The 20,313-nt window shown below is 47.5% G+C and overlaps 1 protein-coding gene across 1 annotated transcript in view; it reads left to right on the top strand.

The window, feature by feature from the left end:
- Nucleotides 1-19,467, top strand: part of LOC139232569 (zinc finger protein ZFP2-like) — a 55,009-nt gene extending 35,542 nt beyond the window's left edge. Inside the window, exon 2 of the mRNA XM_070862996.1 lies at nt 19,212-19,467. Coding sequence (XP_070719097.1) covers nt 19,212-19,467 — 256 coding nt within the window. The remainder of the gene's footprint in view (nt 1-19,211) is intronic.
- The last annotated feature ends 846 nt before the right edge of the window (nt 19,468-20,313 follow it).

Below are 20,313 nucleotides of genomic sequence, written 5' to 3'. Positions count from 1 at the left end.
CACCTTTATTGCATGCACCCCTAATTTCCTGTTTGATACCCTCCCCAACACCACTACTACTGTTTGGAGGTCTGTACACAACTCCCACTAATGTTTTTTGCCCTTTGGTGTTCTGCAGCTCTACCCATATAAATTCTACATCATCCAAGCTAATGTCCTTCCTAACTATTGCATTAATCTCCTCTTTAACCAGCAATGCTACCCCACCTCCTTTTTCTTTTATGCTATCCTTCCTGAATGTTGAATACCCTTGGTTGTTGAGTTCCCAGCCCTGTTCATCCTGGAGCCATGTCTCTGTAATCCCAATCACATCATATCTGTTAACATCTATTTGCAAGTTAATTCATCCACCTTATTACGGACACTCCTTGCATTAAGACACAAAGCCTTCAGGCTTGTTTTTTTAACACCCTTTGTCATTTTAGAATGATGATGTAGTGTGGCCCTTTTTGTTCCTTGCCTATGTTTACTCGGCCTTCCACCATTGCTTTTTACCTTTCTACCATCTGTTTCTGACTCCATATTACTTCGCCATGTCTCGCTGCATAGGTTCCCATCCCACTGCCATATTAGTTTAAACACTCCCGAACTGCATTAGCAAATGTTACCCTCAGGACATCAGTTCCAGTCCTGCCCAAGTGCAGACCATCCCTTTTGTACAGGTCCCACTTCCCCCAGAACTGGTTCCAATGTCCCAGGAATTTGAATCCCTCCCTCTTGCACCACTGCTCAAGCCACGTATTTATTCTAACTATCCTGCTCCCTCTACTCTGATTAGCATGTGGCACTGGTAGCAATCCAGAGATTACTACCTTTGAGGTCCTACTTTTTAATTTAACTCCTAACACCCTAAATTCAGCTTGTAGGACCTCTTCCCGCTTCTTTCCTATATCGTTGGTACCTGCATGTACCACGACAACTGGCTGTTCACCCTCCCTCTCCAGAATGCTCTGCAGCCACTCTGAGACATCCTTGACCCTTGCACCAGGGAGGCAACATACCATCCTGGAGTCTTGGTTGCGGCCGCAGAAACTCCTATCTATTCCCCTTGTAATAGAGTCCCCTATCACTGTAGCTCTCCCACTCTTTTTCCCGCCCTTCTGTGCAGCAGAGCCACCCATGGTGCCATGAACCTGGCTGCTGGTGCCTTCCCCTGGTAAGTCATCTCCCCCAACAGTATCCAAAACGGTATATCTGTTTTGGAGGGAGATGAATGCAGGGGACTCCTGCACTATCTTCCTGCTCTTGCCTTGTCTCTTGGTCACCCATTCACTCTCTGTTCTAACCCTTACCTGCGGTGAAACCAACTCACTAAATGTGCTATCCACAACATTCTCAGCATCGTGCATGCTCCAGAGTGAGTCCATCCGCAGCTCCAGTGCCGTCATGCGGTCTGTCAGGAGCTGCAGCTGGACACACTTCCTGCACACATAGTAGTCAGGGAGACTGGAAGTGTCCCTGACTTGCCACATAGCACAGGAGGAGCATGACACGGGTCCGAGCTCTCCTGCCATGACTTAACCCTTAAATTAATTTACTTACTAAAATTTACTTAAACACCAAACAGCTACTTAGTAGTTCGCTGCCAATTAAACCAATCTAAAAGTCAGTCTAAAAGAGAGTTATACTTACCAGTCGAACAGCCAACCACTTACCAGCTTGGCTGTGACGTCACCTCTCGATTTCGCACCCCTCTATCTTTGTCTGCAGCTGGTTGGGCTGGTCTCTGGGCCTCTGTCTCCTACTCTCGCACTCCTTATCAGCTGCTCTAGTGTCAGCACTGGTAGGAAAAACAAGACAAAACAGCACCTGCCACCCCCACTTGCCCAAACTCTCCCACTTACCAAACTCACGAATGCCACTCTATACTGCTGCACTCCGTGCTCTGCACGAGCTGCCTCTTTTTAAACTGTATCTAGGTCAGCTGACTCACTACTGGTCAGTTGTTACAGAACTGGTTTTAACTAGCTGATAATTGCCACCTACTGGAGAGTTACCTTGTTTTTCTCTGCCTAAACTTGAAAGATTCCCAACTATTTAACTTTTCCCCTTTAAATTAAACTGCTACTTACTTAGAAGCTACTGGCAATTGCCACTAACAATTTACTCCAACCTCCAAATGGTTTAAAGAGAATAACCCTTAAAACTCACCCACTTACCAAACTCACGAATGCCACTCTTTGCTGCTGCACTCCGCGTTACAGTTTTGATGCAAATTTTTGAATCCAATCCACCTAGGCCACATCCCTTTTGAACTCACTTAAGTTAGCTCTGCTCCAGTTAAATATTTTTGTGCTTGATTGTTGCTTGTTCTTTTCTGTAACTATTCTGAACCTGGTGATATTATGATCAGTGTTCCCCAAATGCTCTCCCACTGAAACATGCTCCAATTGCCCCATTTCATTCCCCAGATCTAGATCCAGCACTGCTTCCTTCCTCATTGGGGTGGGAACACCTTTAAGAAAGTTCTCTTGTACACATTTCAGGAATTTTCCCCCTCGGTGACCTTTACGATGTTACTATCCCAGTCTATATTACAATAATTCAAGTCTGCCATTATCAATACACTGTAGTTCCTGAATCTTTCTGTGATCTGCCTTCATGTTTGCTTTTCTACCTTCTTCCCACTATTTGGTGGCCAATAGTATACACCCAGTAGCGTAAGAGCTTCTCTGTTGCATAAGAACATAATAAATAGGAGCAGTAGGCCACTTGACCCTTCGAGCCTGCTCCACCATTCAATAAGATCATGGCTGATCTGATATTGGCCTCAACTCCATTTCCCTGCCCGTTCCCCATAACTCCTGACTCCCTTATCTTTCAAAAATCTGTCTATCTCCACCTTAAATATATTCCATGACCCAGCCTCCACAGCTCTCCGGGGTAGAGAATTCCAAAGATTCATGACCCTCAGAGAAATTCCTCCTCATTTCCGTTTTAAATGGGTGACCCCCAATTCAGAAACTATGCCCCCTAGTTCTAGACTCCCCCATGAGGAGAAATATCCTCTTGGCATCTACTCTGTCAAGCCCCCTCAGAATCTTATACGTTTAACTAAGAACACCTCTAAGTTTTCTAAACTCCAATAATTATAGGCCCAACCTGCTCAACTTTTCTTCATTAGACAACCCTTTCATCTCAGGAATCACCCTTGTGAACCTTCTCTGTACTGTCTCCAGAACAATCGCCAAGAAGGATCAACTTGTCGTCCATTGGAATTCAGCACAAGGATTGTTCAAGCAGAAGACAACCCCTGTAGTCACACGTGAACTCGCAGGTTGGCTGATTGATTAAATCCCTTCCCATACACTGAGCAGGTGAACGACCTCTCCCCAGTATGAACTCGCTGAATGAGGTTGAATGGCTGCTTGAACCTCTTCCCACAGTGAGTGCAGCTGAATGGACTCTCGTCAGTGTGAACTAGAAAATAGGTGCAGGAGTAGGCCATTCGGCCCTTCGAGCCGAATGTCACTGATGTGTCTGGAGAATGGACGACTGAGTGAATCACTCACACATGGAGCAGGAACTCAATTGGTTGTTTTAATCACTCAAACAAAATGCATCCTCTCCTTTCAGAAAAAATGTGCATTGAATTTTTATTCAGAAATATGCAAATGTTTAGGTTTTTGAAATGCAATTTGCTTAATAATTTTCTCCATCTCCAGGCCTCTTCATGGTGTGTAAGAGAAAAATTTGGCATTAGGGGTACCAGCGGGACAAGGGTTAAAGTGCTGGTTCCTCCACCGACCCATAAGGAGGTAAAAGGCCTCTCTTTGGCCTTGTGCATTCCAGTACCAAGGATCCAGAAGTTATTAATTCAATATGTACCAGGACATTAGATAATATTCCAACAGGATACGATGTGAGAACCTAAACAGACATTGATAAGACCTTGCGAAGAGGCTCGAGGCAGACTCACAGGCACCAAGGAGAATCAACAAATTCTGACCTAATGAAGTCATTCTAGTCACGGCCTAAGGTGGTCACGAGGGTCTTGGCCTGTCAATCCAAAGTAGCACTAATAAGGTAGTCCAATTAGAGAAGTAGCACTGATAAGGTAGTCCAATTAGAGATCTAGGGAGGTCCTACCAGATTTTGAAATGTATAAAAGTTGTATGATTGTGCTGTTCGGAGAGCATCTCCACTCACAGGCGGTTGTGATGAGAGATGTTCGCGGATGTTCGTAATAAAAGATCGTTATACCTTGCCATCCATCTCTGTCTGCTAACTTCGAGAACTGCTACGCGGGTTGGGGCGAGCGTCGACCCTCTATATCAGGGGGCCCGCTCGCAGGAGGAGAAGCTTTCCCATTTTCCCCTTACATGGTGTGTCAGAAGGTAGGCTGACTGAGTGAATCCCTTCCCACACATGGAGCAGGTGAACGGCCTCTCCCCAGTGTGACTGTGTCAATGAGATTTCAGCTCAGACGGTAATTGAATCCCTTCCCACAGTCCCCACATTTCCACGGTTTCTCCATGGTGCGGGTGTCCTTGTGTCTCTCCAGGTTGAACGATCCAGTGAAGCCTCATCCTCATACAGAACACGTGTACGGTTTCTCCTGCTGTGAATGGTGCAATGTTTTTTCAGGCTGATTAAAGCTCTTTCACAGTCAGTGCACTGGAACACTCTCACTCGGGTGTGTGTGTGTCTCGGGGCTTTTCCAGTCACACTGATGTTTGAAATGTTTTGCCACAGACAGAAGAGACAAACATTTCTCCTTCCACATTGAAAGGCCGCTGATATTCAGACCCTGATGAATGGAGTGACTGTGTGAGATGTGGATGTGATGTTGGGTTTGAGTTTGCGGTGCGTAAATGCTGCCCTTCTCAAATCCTGGAACAGCAGTTTACAAAAGTCATCACTGTGAGTCCAGGATAGAAATTCACAACGTTCTCTGCTCCTGGTTCCTGGCCCAGGGAAAGGCCGTGCATGCGCCCTGCTGCCCCCTGAGCCGATCATCATCATCATCATCATAGGCTGTCCCTCGAAATCGAGGAAGACTTGATTCCACTCAAAGTGAGTTCTCAGGTGACTGTACATCCAATATTGCAATTACAGTCTCTGTCACAGGTGGGACAGGCAGTGGTTGAAAGAAAGGGTGGGTGGGAAGCCTGGTTTGCTGCAAGCTCCTTCCTCTGCCTGTGCTTGCTTTCTGCATGCTCTCAGCGACGAGACTTGAGCTGCTCAGCGCCCTCCCGGATGCGCTTCCTCCACTTTGGGTGGTCTTGGACTAGGGATTCCCAGGTGCCAGTGGGGATGTTGCACTTAAACAGGAGGCTTTGAGGGTGTCATTGAAACATTTCCTCTGCTCACCTGGGGCTCGCTTGTTGTGTAGGAGTTCTGAGCAGAGCGCTTGCTTTGGGAGTCTCGTGTCGGGCATGTGAACAATGTGGCCCGCCCATTGGAGCTGGTCAAGTGTGGTCAGTGCTTCGATGCTGGGGATGTTGGCCTGAGCGAAAACACCGACATTGGTACGTCTGTCCTCCCAGGGGATTTGCAAGATCTTGTGGAAGCAGCGCTGCTGGTACTTACCCAGTGCTTTGAGGTATCTACTGTATATAGTCCACGTCTCGGAGCCATACAGGAGGCCGGGTATCACGATTGCCCTGTAGACCGAAGGCTGTGCTGGCACACTGGAGGTCAACCTCGTTGTCGATGTCTGCCCTTGTTCATAGTAGGCTCCCGAGGTATGGAGAGTGGTCCACGTTGTCCAAAGCTGTGCCGTAGAATTTGATGACCGGGGGGGGGGGGGGGGGCAGTGCTGTGCGGTGGGATCAGGTTGGAGGAGGACCTGTGTCTTACGAATGTTTAATGTAAGGCCTATGCTTTCGTACGCCTTGGTGAAGATATTGACGATGGCTTGGAGTTCACCCTCTGAATGTGCGCAGACACAAGTGTCATCCAGGTACTGTAGTCCGATGGCAGAGGATGGGATGACCTTGGATCTAGCCTGGAGGTGACGAAGGTTGAACAGGTTCCCATTGGTTCTATAGTTTAGTTCCACTCCAGCAGGGAGCATGTTGAGAGTGAGATGGAGCATTGCAATGAGGAAGATCGAGAAGAGGATTGGTGCAATAACACAGCCCTACTTGACGCCAGTTCGGACGTGGATTGGATCCGTTGGTCAGGATTATGGCTTGCATGTCATCATGGAGCAGGCGGAGGATGGTGACAAACTTTTGGCAACAACCGAAACAGAGGACACTCAAAAGTCCCTCGCGGTTGACAATGTCACAGGCATTTGTGAGGTCAAAGAAGGCCATGTATAAGGGTTTAGTGCTGTTCCCTGCATTTCTCTTGTAGTTGTCAAGATGGCGGCTGTCCCCAGGCCTGTCACTGGGAGAAAGCCCCGCAGCTGTCCCCCGAGGGCCCCACTCGGGGCCAACGCCAGAGCGGGAGGTTGTTGTTCGGGGCCTGAGGCCCACAGCGGGTGTGTGTGAAGTGGATAATGCAGCATTTGCTGTGGGGCTTGGGCCGCATTCGGTGTGTGTAGAGCCTGCGTCCCCCCCTGCCCGGGATTTATTAACCTGCTCCCTCAGCCCAGCTCTCACCTGCTGCATCACCCATCGGCAGACCGACCGCGCATACTCAGCTCACACTGCGTGTGGGATTGACAGCAGCTCCGGACCAATAGAAAGAGTGGGGCGGGGTTAGAGGACCGAGCGGGCGGTTGGTCCTCCAACCAATCGGAGTGTGTGTGGGGCGGGGCTTGTGGCACCCAGTGGGCGGGGCTGAGCCCAGATCTCCCTCACTGTCTCAGCATGCACGGGCGGTGGAGACGGACTTTGGTTGGTCAGGCGGTTCCAGGAGGCGGAAGGAGATTGAGGGCGCTGGGGAGAAATTAGACCCGCGGGTGGGCTGGCAATCCCTATAAACACCTGGTGTAAGCCTCAGGCCCTGAACAATTGCCCGCAGGCCCCATGTTTGCATCGCGGTGATAGGCCCGGCTGGTATCATTCTTGTAAATCTTCTCTGCACCCTTTCCAGTGCCTCGATGTCCTTTTTATAATATGGCGACCAGAACTTTACGCAGTACTCCAAGTGTGGTCTAAGCAAGGTTAGGTACAGGTTTAGCATAACATAGACATAGAAAATAGGTGCAGGAGTAAGCCATTCGGCCCTTCGAGCCTGCACCACCATTCAATAAGATCATGGCTGATCATTCCCTCAGTACCCCTTTCCTGCTTTCTCTCCATACTCCTTGATCCCCTTAGCCGTAAGGGCCATATCTAACTCCCTCTTGAATATATCCAATGAACTGGCATCAACAACTCTCTGCGGCAGGGAATTCCACAGGTTAACAACTCTCTGAGTGAAGAAGTTTCTCCTCATCTCAGTCCTAAATGGCCTACCCCTTATCCTAACACTATGTTCCCTGGTTCTGGACTTCCCCAACATCGGGAACATTCTTCCCGCATCTAACCTGTCCAGTCCTGTCAGAATCTTATACGTTTCTATGAGATCCCCTCTCATCCTTCGAAACTCCAGTGAATAAAGGCCCAGTTGATCCAGTCTCTCCTCATATGATAGTCCAGCCATCCCTGGAATTAGTCTGGTGAACCTTTGCTGCACTCCCTCAATAGCAAGAACGTCCTTCCTCAGATTAGGAGACCAAAACTGAACACAATATTCAAGGTGAGGCCTCACTAAGGCCCTGTACAACTGCAGTAAGACCTCCCAGCTCCTATACTCAACTCCCCTAGCTATGAAGGCCAACATACCATTTGCCTTCTTCACCGCCTGCTGTACCTGCATGCCAATCTTCAATGACTGATGAACCATGACACCCAGGTCCTGTTGCACCTCCCCTTTTCCTAATCTGCCGCCATTCAAATAATATTCTGCCTTCGTGTTTTTGCCTCCAAAGTGGATAACCTCACTTTTATCCACATTATACTGCATCTGCCATGCATTTGCCCACTCACCCAACCTGTCCAAGTCACCCTGCAGTCTCTTAGCGTCCCGCTCACAGCTCACACCGCCACCCAGTTTAGTGTCATCTGCAAACTTGGAGATATTACACTCAATTCCTTCATCCAAATCATTAATGTATATTGTAAACAGCTGGGATCCCAGCACTGAGCCCTGCGGCACTCCAATAGTCACTGCCTGCCATTCTGAAAAGGACCCGTTTATCCCGACTCTCTGCTTCCTGTCTGCCAACCAGTTCTCTATCCACATCAGTACATTACCCCCAATACCATGCGCTTTGATTTTGCACACCAATCTCTTGTGCAGGACCGTGTCAAAAGCCTTTTGAAAGTCCAAATACACCACATCCACTGGTTCTGTCTTGTCTACTCTGATAGTTACATCCTCAAAAAATTCCAGAAGATTTGTCAAGCATGATTTCCTTTTCATAAATCCATGCTGTCTTGGACCGATCCTGTCACTGCTTTCCAAATGCACTGCTATTTCATCCTTAATGTTTGATTCCAACATTTTCCCCACTACTGATGTCAGGCTAACCGGTCTTTAATTACCCGTTTTCTCTCTCCCTCATTTTTTAAAGTGGTGTTACATTAGCTGCCCTCCAGTCCACAGGAACTGATCCAGATTCGATAGACTGTTGGAAAATGATCGCCAATGCATCCACTATTTCTAGGGCCACTTCCTTAAGTACTCTGGGATGCAGACTATCAGGCCCTGGGGATTTATCAGCCTTCAATCCCATCAATTTCCCTAACACAATTTCCCGCCTAATAAGGATATCCTTCAGTTCCTCATTCTCACTAGACCCACTGTCCCCTAGTACATTCGGAAGGTTATTTGTGTCTTCCTTCGTGAAGACAGAACCGAAGTATTTGTTCAATTGGTCTGCCATTCCTTTGTTCCCCATTATAAATTCACCTGAATCTGACTGCAAGGGACCTACATTTGTCTTTACTAATCTTTTTCTCTTCACATATTTATAGAAGCTTTTTCAGTCAGGTTTTATGTTCCCTGCAAGCTTCCTCTCTTAATTTTCCCCCTCTTAATTAAACTCTTAGTCCTCCTCTGTTGATTTCTAAATTTCTCCCAGTCCTCAGGTTTATTACTTTTTCTAGCCAATTTATATGCCTCTTCCTTGATTTTAACACTATCCTTAATTTCCCTTGTTAGCCACGGTTGGGCCACCTTCCCCGTTTTATTTTTACTCCAGACAGGGATGTACAATTGCTGAAGTTCATCCATGTGATCTTTAAATGTTTGCCATTGCTTATCCACCGTCAACCCTTTAAGTATCCTTTGCCAGTCTACTCTAGCCAATTCACGCCTCATACCGTTGAAGTTACCTTTCCTTAAGTTCAGGACCCGAGTTTCCGAATTAACTGTGTCACTCTCCATCTTAGTAAAGAATTCTACCATATTATGGTCATTCTTCGCCAAGGGGCCTGGCACAATAAAACTGTTAATTAGTCCCTTCTCATTACACATCACCCAGTCTAGAATGGCCAGCTCTCTAGTTGGTTCCTCGACATATTGGTCGAGAAAACCATCCCTAATACACTCCAGGCAATCCTCCTCCACTGCGTTGCTACCAGTTTGGTTAGCCCAATCAATATGTAGATTAAAGTAGCCCATGATAACTGCTGTACCTTTATTGCACACATCCCTTATTTCTTGTTTGATGCTGTCCCCAACCTCACTACTACTATTTGCTGGTCTTTACAAAACTCCCACTAGCGTTTTCTGCCCTTTGGTATTCCGCAGCTCCACCCAAACTGATTCCACATCATCCAGGCTAATGTCCCTCCTTACTATTGCATTAATTTCCTCTTTAACCAGCAACGCCACCCCATCTCCTTTTCCTCTCTGCCTATCCTTCCTAAATGTTGAATACTCCTGGATGTTGAGTTCCCAGCCTTGGTCACCCTGGAACCATGGATACAATTACCTCATATCCGTTAACTGCTATCTGCGCAGTTAATTCGTCCATCTTATTCTGCATACTCCTCGCATTGAGGCACAGAGCCATCGGGCATGTCTTTTTAACACACTTTGCCCCTTTAGAATTTTGCTGTAATATGGCCCTTTTTGTTTTTTGCCTTGGGTTTCTCTGCCCTCCACTTTTACTATTCTCTTTTCTATCTTTTGCTTCTGCCTCCATTTTATTTCCCTCTGTCTCACTGCATAGGTTCCCATCCCCCTGCCATGTTAGTTTAACTCCTCCCCAACAGTCCTAGCAAACACTCCCCCTAGGAGAATGGTTCCGGTCCTGCCCAGGTGCAGACCATCCGGTTTGTACTAGTCCCACCTCCCCTAGAACCGGTCCCAATATCCCAGGAATTTGAATCTTTCCCTTTTGCACCACTCTCAAGCCATGTATTCATCTGGGCTATCCTGCGATTCCTACTCTGACTAGCACGTGGCACTGGTAGCAATCCTGAGATTACTACTTTTGAGGTCCTACTTTTTAAATTTAACTCCCAGCTTCCTAAATCCGTCCCATAGGACCTCATCCCATTTTTTACCTATATCGTTCATACCTTCATGTACCACGATAACTGGCTGTTCACCCTCCCTTTTCAGAATATCCTGCACCCGCTCCGAGACATCCTTGACCCTTGCACCAGGGAGGCAACATACCATCCTGGAGTCTCGGTTGCGGCCGCAGAAACGCCTATCTATTCCCTTTACAATCGAATCTCCTTTTCCTCTCCCACTCTTTTTCCTGCCCTCCTATGCAGCAGAACCACCCACGGTGCCATGAACTTGGCTGCTGCCCTCCCCTGATAAGTCATCCCCCTCAACAGTACCCAAAGCGGTGTATCTGTTTTGCAGGGGGATGACCGCAGGGGATGCCTGCACTACCTTCCTTGCACTGCTCTTCCTGTTGGTTACCCATTTACTATCTGGCTGTGTACCCTTTACCTGCGGTGAGACCAACTCGCTAAACGTGCTATTCACGTCATTCTCAGCATCGTGCACGCTCCAGAGTGAATCCACCCGCAGCTCCAGTGCCGCAATGCAGTCTGTCAGGAGTTGGAGGCGGATGCACTTCCTGCACACGTAATCGTCAGGGACACCGGAAGCGTCTCTGACTTCCCACATAGTACAGGAGGAGCATAACACGTGTCCGAGCCGTCCTGCCATGACTTAACCCTTAGATAAACTTAATTTGGCAACAACAATGCTAAATGTTACTTACTGATATAGAAAAGAAAAAGAAAAACTACTTACCAATCACCAGCCAATCACTTACCCACTTGGCTGTGACGTCACCTTTCAATTTCTTTCTACTTCTTTTTTGCCTTCTCTCCCCGCTGCAACTGCACCAGCTGCCTCCCGCTGCCGCTGGGCCTTTATAGGCCTCTCCATGAACTTCGAACTCCCGCCTCTCCTCTGCTGCTGCCTCCCGCTGCCGCTGGGCCTTTACAGGCCTCTCCACGCACCTCGAAGTCCCACCTCTCCTCTGCTGCTGCCTCCCGCTGCCGCTGGGCCTTTACAGGCCTCTCCATGAACTTCGAACTCCCGCCTCTCCTCTGCTGCTGCCTCCCGCTGCCGCTGGGCCTTTACAGGCCTCTCCACGCACCTCGAAGTCCCACCTCTCCTCTCTACTTTTAAATTCTATACCTCCAGAAATAACTTCTAGTGCTTAGCTTGTTTTTTTTTTATTACAGCCTTGCTAACCTGTGTCACAACTTTTAGTGAATTGTGTATTTGTACTCCGAGATCCCTTTGTTCCACTCACCCACTGAGACTCGCACCCTCCAAGTAACAAATGACCTCCCTATTCGTCCGACCAAAATGTAATATCTTTATCTGTGTTGCACTTTATTTACCAATTATATGCCCATTCTCCAAGTTTATTAATGTCGTCCTGTAATTTGTTGCAGTCCTCCTCAGTATTGACTATCGCTCCCAATTTGGTGTCATCTGCAAATTTAGAAATTGTGTTTTTGATTCCAAGGTCTCAATTGTTAATATAAGTTGTGAACAAGAGTGATCCCAGCACTGATCCTTGTGGAACACCACTGCCCAACTTCTCCCACTGTGAATAGCTACCTTTTATCTCTACTCTTTGCATTCTGTCTTGAAGCCAGCTAGCTATCCATTCTGCTACTTGTCCCCTGACACTGACCTTGTTCATCAGTCTATTATGTGGTACCGCATCGAAGGCCTTATGAAAATCTAGATAAATTACATCTACTGCATTACAATTGTCTACTCTCTCTTCAAAAAAATTCAATGAGGCTGGTCAATCAAAACTTTCATTACTATTGGTTTCGAGATGTTCTGGACCAAGAGAGAAAATCATTGACTGATTGATTTTATTCTCACTCTGCACACAGGGGGTTTCTCAGCTGTTGAACACAAAAGAAAAATACCATGGATGCTAGACATCTGAAATAAAACAGAAAATGCTGCAAATACTCAGCAGGTCAAGCATTGCCTGTGGAGAGTGTACAACACGTGCACATTTATATAGCACCTTTCATGACCACCGGATGTCCCAAAGAACTTTACAGCCAATTAAGTGCTTTTTGGAGTGTCGTCACTGTTGTGATATAGGAAATGAGGCAGCCAATTTTTGCACAGCAAGCTCCCACAACAGCAACGTGGCAAATGACCACATAATGTTTTTTTTGTGTGACGTTGATTGAGGGATAAACATTGGCCAGGACACCGGGGTTAACTTTCCTGCTGTTCTTTGAAATGGGATCTTTTACATCCACCTGAGAGAGCAGTCGAGGCCTTGGTTTAACGTCTCATCCAAAAGACGGCACCTCCGACAGTGCAGCACTCCCATAGTACTGCACTGGAGTGTCAGCCTAGATTTTTGTGCTCAAATCTCTGGAGTGAGACTTGAACCCACAACCTTCTGACTCAGAAATGAGAGTGCTACCCACTGAGCCACAGCAAAGCTTTAGACCCAGCGGGAACTACAACAAGAGACAACCCGAGACCAGACCCAACGGGAATTACAACAAGAGACAACCGGAGACCAGACTCAGCGGGAACTACAACAAGAGACAACCCGAGACCAGACTCAGCGGGAACTACAACAAGAGACAACCGGAGACCAGACTCAGCGGGAACTACAACAAGAGACAACCCGAGACCAGACTCAGCGGGAACTACAACAAGAGACAACCGGAGACCAGACTCAGCGGGAACTACAACAAGAGACAACCCGAGACCAGCCCCAGCGGGAACTACAACAAGAGACAACCCGAGACCAGCCCCAGCGGGAACTACAACAAGGGACAAGCCAAGACCAGACTCAGCGGGAACTACAACAAGAGACAACCCGAGACCAGACCCAACGGGAACTACTACAAGAGCCCGAGACCAGGCCCAGCGGGAACTACTACAAGAGACAACCCGGAGCGGCGCCAACCGATGTGGGAGGGTAAGAAGTAAAAACAATTAAAATGTGACATCACAGGAAAGCAGGGAGGTGATTGGTTGATCAGTATTTCTCTCTTTTCCTTGGGCAGTGGTTTAAATTAAGAGCCGGGATTAAAAAACAAATCATTAAAAACTTATTTAATGAAATAAAATACATTAGAGATGCCAGGCAGGAGATGTGTTGCTGCTGCTGCATGTGGGAGCTGGTGGACAGGATTGAGGTCCACGGCAACCACACCTGCAGTAAGTGTCTGCAGCTTGAGGAACTTCGGCTCCATGTTGATGAGCTGGAGTCCGAGCTTCAAACACTGCGACACATCAGGGAGGGGGGAGAGTTACCTGGAAACTTTGTTCCAGGAGGCAGTCACACCCCTTAGGTTAAATAATTCAAATTTGGTCCGTGGTCAGGGACAGGAGGGTATGACTATGAGCGAGGCAGGTATGGGGATTCAGAAGATAGCATTGGAGAAGCCTCAGCCCGTGCTCTTGTCCACCAGGTTCGAGGCTCTTACTCCCTGTGTGGACGGGAGCAGGGACTGCAGGATGAGCAAACTGACCACAGCACCATGGTACAGGGGGGCATTCAAGAGGGGGGAGTAAAAAGAAATGTTGTCGTGCTAGTATAGTTAGGGGGATAGATACTGTTCTCTGCAGTCGAGAGCATGAGTCCTGAAGGCTGTGTTGCCTGCCCAGTGCCAGGGTTAAGGACATCTCCTCAGGGCTGGGGAGGAACTTGAAGTGGGAGGGGGACTATCCAGTTGTCATGGTCCATGTAGGTACCAATGACATGGATAGAACAAGGAAAGAGGCTCTGTCGAGGGAGTATGAGGAGCTAGGGGCTAAATTAAAAAGCAGAACCACAAAGGTAATAATCTCTGGATTACTACCTGAGCCACGAGCAAATTGGCATAGGGTAAATAAGATCAGCGAGATGAACGCGTGGCTCGAAGACTAGTGTGGGAGAAATGAGTTTCGATTCATGGGGCACTGGCACCAGTACTGAGGTAAGAGGGAGCTGTTCCGTTGGGGCAGACTTCACTTGAATCATGCTGGGACTAGTGCCCTGGCAAATCGAATAACTAGGGCTATAGAGAGGGGGGAAGGGTTCAGGTGAGCGGAAATTTAAAAAGTCAAAGAGCAAGGAGAAGGCAATAGAGCAGGGTAGTGTTGGGGGAAATGATAACCAGAATGTGACAGGGGCAGAATGTATAAAAATAAAGGTGTATCTGAAAGTGGGGTCAAACCAGGGAAAAATGGGAAAAAGACAAAATTAAAAGCTCTTTGTCTGAGTGCACGCAGCATTCGTAACTAGATGAGTTGATGGCACAAATAGATATAAATGGGTATGATCTGATAGCCATTGCAGAGACGTGGTTGCAAGGTGACCAAGGCTGGGAACTGAATATTCAGGGGTATTTGACAATTCGGAAGGATAGACAGAAAGGAAAAGGAGGTGGGGTAGCTCTGTTAATAAAGGATGAGATCAGGGCAATAGTGAGAAATGATATTGGCTCCTTCTGCATTAGGATGGAGAATGAAACAGTTAATTCAGAGACCATGGTCCAGAACTTAAAGAAGGCTAACTTTGAAGGTATGAGGCGTGAATTGGCTGAGATGGATTGGCGAATGATACTTAAGGGGTTGACTGTGGATGGGCAATGGCAGACATTTAGAGACCGCATGGATGAACTACAACAATTGTACATTCCTGTCTGGCATAGAAATAAAAAAGGGAAGGTGGCTCAACCGTGGCTATCAAGGGAAATCAGGGATAGTATTAAAGCCAAGGAAGTGGCATACAAATTGGCCAGAAATAGCAGCGAACCTGGGGACTGGGAGAAATTTAGAACTCAGCAGAGGAGGACAAAGGGTTTGATTAGGGCAGGGAAAATGGAGTATGAGAAGAAGCTTGCAGGGAACATTAAGACGGATTGCAAAAGTTTCTATCGATATGTAAAGAGAAAAAGGTTAGTAAAGACAAATGTAGGTCCCCTGCAGTCAGAATCAGGGGAAGTCATAACGGGGAACAAAGAAATGGCGGACCAATTGAACAAGTACTTTGGTTCGGTATTCACGAAGGAGGACACGAACAACCTTCCGGTTATAAAAGGGGTCGGGGGGTCTAGTAAGGAGGAGGAACTGAGGGAAATCCTTATTAGCCGGGAAATTGTGTTGGGGAAATTGATGGGATTGAAGGCCGATAAATCCCCAGGGCCTGATGGACTGCATCCCAGAGTACTTAAGGAGGTGGCCTTGGAAATAGTGGATGCGTTGACAGTCATTTTCCAACATTCCATTGACTCTGGATCAGTTCCTATGGAGTGGAGGGTAGCCAATGTAACCCCACTTTTTAAAAAAGGAGGGAGAGAGAAAACAGGGAATTATAGACCGGTCAGCCTGACATCGGTAGTGGGTAAAATGATGGAATCAATTATTAAGGATGTCATAGCAGTGCATTTGGAAAGAGGTGACATGATAGGTCCAAGTCAGCATGGATTTGTGAAAGGGAAATCATGCTTGACAAATCTTCTGGAATTTTTTGAGGATGTTTCCAGTAGAGTGGATAAGGGAGAACCAGTTGATGTGGTATATTTGGACTTTCAGAAGGCGTTCGACAAGGTCCCACACAAGAGATTGATGTGCAAAGTTAGAGCACATGGGATTGGGGGTAGTGTACTGACATGGATTGAGAACTGGTTGTCAGACAGGAAGCAAAGAGTAGGAGTAAATGGGTACTTTTCAGAATGGCAGGCAGTGACTAGTGGGGTACCGCAAGGTTCTGTGCTGGGGCCCCAGCTGTTTACACTGTACATTAATGATTTAGATGAGGGGATTAAATGTAGTATCTCCAAATTTGCGGATGACACTAAGTTGGGTGGCAGTGTGAGCTGCGAGGAGGATGCTGTGAGGCTGCAGAGCGACTTGGATAGGTTAAGTGAGTGGGCAAATGCATGGCAGATGAAGTATAATGTGGATAAATGTGAGGTTATCCACTTTGGTGGTAAAAACAGAGAGACAGACTATTATCTGAATGGTGACAGATTAGGAAAAGGGGAGGTGCAAAGAGACCTGGGTGTCATGGTACATCAGTCATTGAAGGTTGGCATGCAGGTGCAGCAGGCGGTTAAGAAAGCAAATGGCATGTTGGCCTTCATAGCAAGGGGATTTGAGTACAGGGGCAGGGAGGTGTTGCTACAGTTGTACAGGGCATTGGTGAGGCCACACCTGGAGTATTGTGTACAGTTTTGGTCTCCTAACCTGAGGAAGGACATTCTTGCTATTGAGGGAGTGCAGCGAAGGTTCACCAGACTGATTCCCGGGATGGCGGGACTGACCTATCAAGAAAGACTGGATCAACTGGGCTTGTATTCACTGGAGTTCAGAAGAATGAGAGGGGACCTCATAGAAACATATAAAATTCTGACAGGGTTAGACAGGTTAGATGCAGGAAGAATGTTCCCAATGTTGGGGAAGTCCAGAACCAGGGGTCACAGTCTAAGGATAAGGGGTAAGCCATTTAGGACCGAGATGCGGAGGAACTTCTTCACCCAGAGAGTGGTGAACCTGTGGAATTCTCTACCACAGAAAGTTGTTGAGGCCAATTCACTAAATATATTCAAAAAGGAGTTAGATGAGGTCCTTACTGCTAGGGGGATCAAGGGGTATGGCGAGAAAGCAGGAATGGGGTACTGAAGTTGAATGTTCAGCCATGAACTCATTGAATGGCGGTGCAGGCTAGAAGGGCCGAATGGCCTACTCCTGCACCTATTTTCTATGTTTCTATGTTTCTATGTTTCTATCTCTCAGCCGCTGCCTCACCCACTGACCGACCGACCGCGCATGCTCAGCTCACACTGCCCGGGGAATTGACGGCAGCTCTGGACCAATAGGAAGAGTGGGGGCGGGGCTGGAGCATCGAGCGGGCGGTTGGCCCTCCAACCAATCGGTGTTTGAGGATCAACGAGGTGAGCTGAGCATACGCGGCCAGTGGGTGGAGCCAGGAGGCAGAGCGGTGACAGCGGGTGAGAGATGGATGGAGAGAGCAGGTTAATACACCCCGGGCGGGCTTCACACACACCGAGTGCGGCCCAGACCCCACAGCAAACTCCACATTATCTGCCTCCCTACAACTGGTGCCAGGTTAATGCCCAAACTCCGGGACAACCTGACAGTCAGGGAGCGTCTGTCAATGGGGACTGGTCAGGGAGCGTCTGTCAATGGTGAATGGTGAGGGAGCATTTGTAAATGGAGGAGAAATGGGAATTATTTAGGGAGCGTCTGTAAATGAAGGCGAAATACGGTGAACATTATCCACTCCTGACGATCCACCGGTTTCCAGTTTCAGTCTGGTCCGAGTCTGAATGATTTTCGGTTAATCTTTGTAGCAGCAGCTCAAAGATCTGAATCTGGGGAAGTGAGGATGAGATTATGCTAACATGAATTGCAAAAGAAAATAGACCAAGGTCCACCTTCCACCATCCGCACTATGTGACAATGAAGTTGTTGGCTAATTATGACAAACAATCTATCAATTAGTCCACAAGAGACCAATGAACCGTTGTATTGGCTCTGCTTTTTTTACCAGATGTTTCTCCCAGTGTGAGCTTGGGTTGTGGACTGTAAAATCCTGGTCTATTGTGGAGAAGGGGGAGGTGTAGCTTGAGGTCACTGGTCTGCAACGTACGGTCTATGTGATAGTGATATTGTGTCATAGTTCAGTGAGACCCCATCACTTACTGAGTGAGTGAGTAAGTATAACTGTAACTCAGAAAGCCGCAGCTTGGTGGAACAGACCTGGGGAGAAGGGAGCTCCGAACTAACCCCTGGATTTTCTGTTCTCCACATCTGGGCAATGATGTCGCTGTCTGCTCAAAGCTGCTAATAAAGCCATTAAAGATCATTTGTTGTGAGCTGGGTTATTTGGTATCAGAAACTGCTATAATTTGAGTCAACGAGTGACACTGACCTACAGTCAGAGTCAGCACTTTAAGGAGAGGTAGAGAGAAAATCTGGAGAATAGAAAAGAAATAGTAGGAGACTTGGCGATGAATCTCTCACAATGAGCTGAGAGTGGGAGGAGCGTGTCAGATGGGAGATTTGCAGCTTTGGGGAACAAAAGGGGAAAGGATGTTCCATAGACACTACAATTGTCTGTTCTGAATATCTTGTATTTACAGTGATAACTTTTGTAAACTCCTTTCACAGGTTATTAGAAGGGGAGGATTTGCAGACGGGAAGCTCAAACCAAACTTCTCATCAATATCTTACACAATCACTTAATTTGTATATGATCGGCATCTGATTATGGAAGCAGAAATCTTTGTCTGTGGCAAAAGATTTCATTCATCATTGAGGCTGGAAAAGCACCAAGACACACACACACACACGTGTGTTCCAGTGCACTGACTGTGGAAAGAGCTTTAACCAGTTAGACAGCCTGAAAAAACATCGCACCATTCACTGCGGGGAGAAACCATACACGTGTTCTGTGTATAGACAAGGCTTCAACCGATCATGCAACCTGTTGATTCACAAGGACACCCACAGCAGGGAGAAACGGTATAAATGTGAGGACTGTGGGAAGGGAGTCGGTTCCCCATCAGAACTGGAATCTCATCGATGCAGTCACACTGGGGAGAGGTCATTTACCTGCACCGTGTGTGGGAAGGGATTAATGACGTCATCCACCCTGTTGGGACACCAACGAGTTCATACTGGAGAGAGGCCATTCACCTGCTCCGTGTCTGGGAAGGGATTCAGTCGGTCAGCCAAGCTTCTCATACACGAGCGATTTCACACTGGGGAGAGGCCATTCCAACGTATGGGAAGGGATTCATTACTTCATCCAACCTTCTGACACACCAACGTGTTCACAGTGATAACAGACCGTTTAAATGTTCTAATTGTGAGAAGGGCTTTAAAAGCAAACAGGAACTGGTGACACACCAACACATTCACACCGGGGAGAAGCCGTTCACCTGCTCGGAGTGTGGGAAGAGATTCACTACATTAACCACACTTCTAATACACCAGCGAACTCATACAGGGGAGAGGCCGTTCATCTGCTCCGTATGTGGGAAGGGATTTACTCGTTCATCCAACCTGCGGAAACACCAGCGGCTTCACACATGATTTCAGGGGTTGGATTTCGCTGTTAATCACATCCAACAACAACAACTTGCATTTATATAGTGCCTACAACATTGGATAATGTCCTAAGGCTCTGCACAGGAGCGTTATATAACAGAATTTGACACCGAGTCACATAAGGCGTTATTAGGACAGGCTTGGTCAAAGAGGTAGGTTTAAAAGAGCGTCTTAAAGGAGGAAAGAGAGTCAGAGAGGATTAGGGAGAGAATTCCAGAGCCAACGGTGGAGAGATTAAAATCAGGGATGCACAAGATGCTAGAATTGGAGGAGCGTAGGAGCGTAAATATCTCAGAGGGTTGTGGACTGGAGGAGGTTACAGAGATAATGAGGGGTGAGGTCATGGAGGGATTTGAAAACAAAGATGAGAATTTTAGAATTGAGGCGTTGCTGGACCAGGAGCCAATGTAGGTCAGCGAGCACAGGGGTGATGGGTGAGCGGGACCTGGTACTAGTTAGGATACGGTCACCGAGCACAGGGGTGATGGGTGAGCGGGACCTGGTACTAGTTAGGATATGGGCAGTGAGCACAGGGGTGATGGGTGAGCGGGACCTGGTACTAGTTAGGATACGGTCAGCGAGCACAGGGGTGATGGGTGAGCGGGACCTGGTACTAGTTAGGATACGGGCAGTAGAGTTTTGGATGAGCTCCAGGTTAGGGAAGGTGCAGTGTGGGAGGCGGGCCAGGAAAGCATTGGAATAGTCGGGTCTCGAGGTAACAAGGGCATGGATGGGGGTTTCAGCAGCACATGTTCTTTCTGGCAGTTTGGGGTTTGTTTCTGTTGATGTTAATAACATCTATAATGGGGCTGGAGTTTAATGTTCTGGATA

Source organism: Pristiophorus japonicus, chromosome 20 (assembly GCF_044704955.1).
Source record: "Pristiophorus japonicus isolate sPriJap1 chromosome 20, sPriJap1.hap1, whole genome shotgun sequence".
Taxonomy (NCBI): Eukaryota; Metazoa; Chordata; class Chondrichthyes; family Pristiophoridae; genus Pristiophorus; species Pristiophorus japonicus.
The sequence above is the reverse complement of the archived record's forward strand: the minus strand, read 5'-3'. Positions and strand labels throughout refer to the sequence as shown.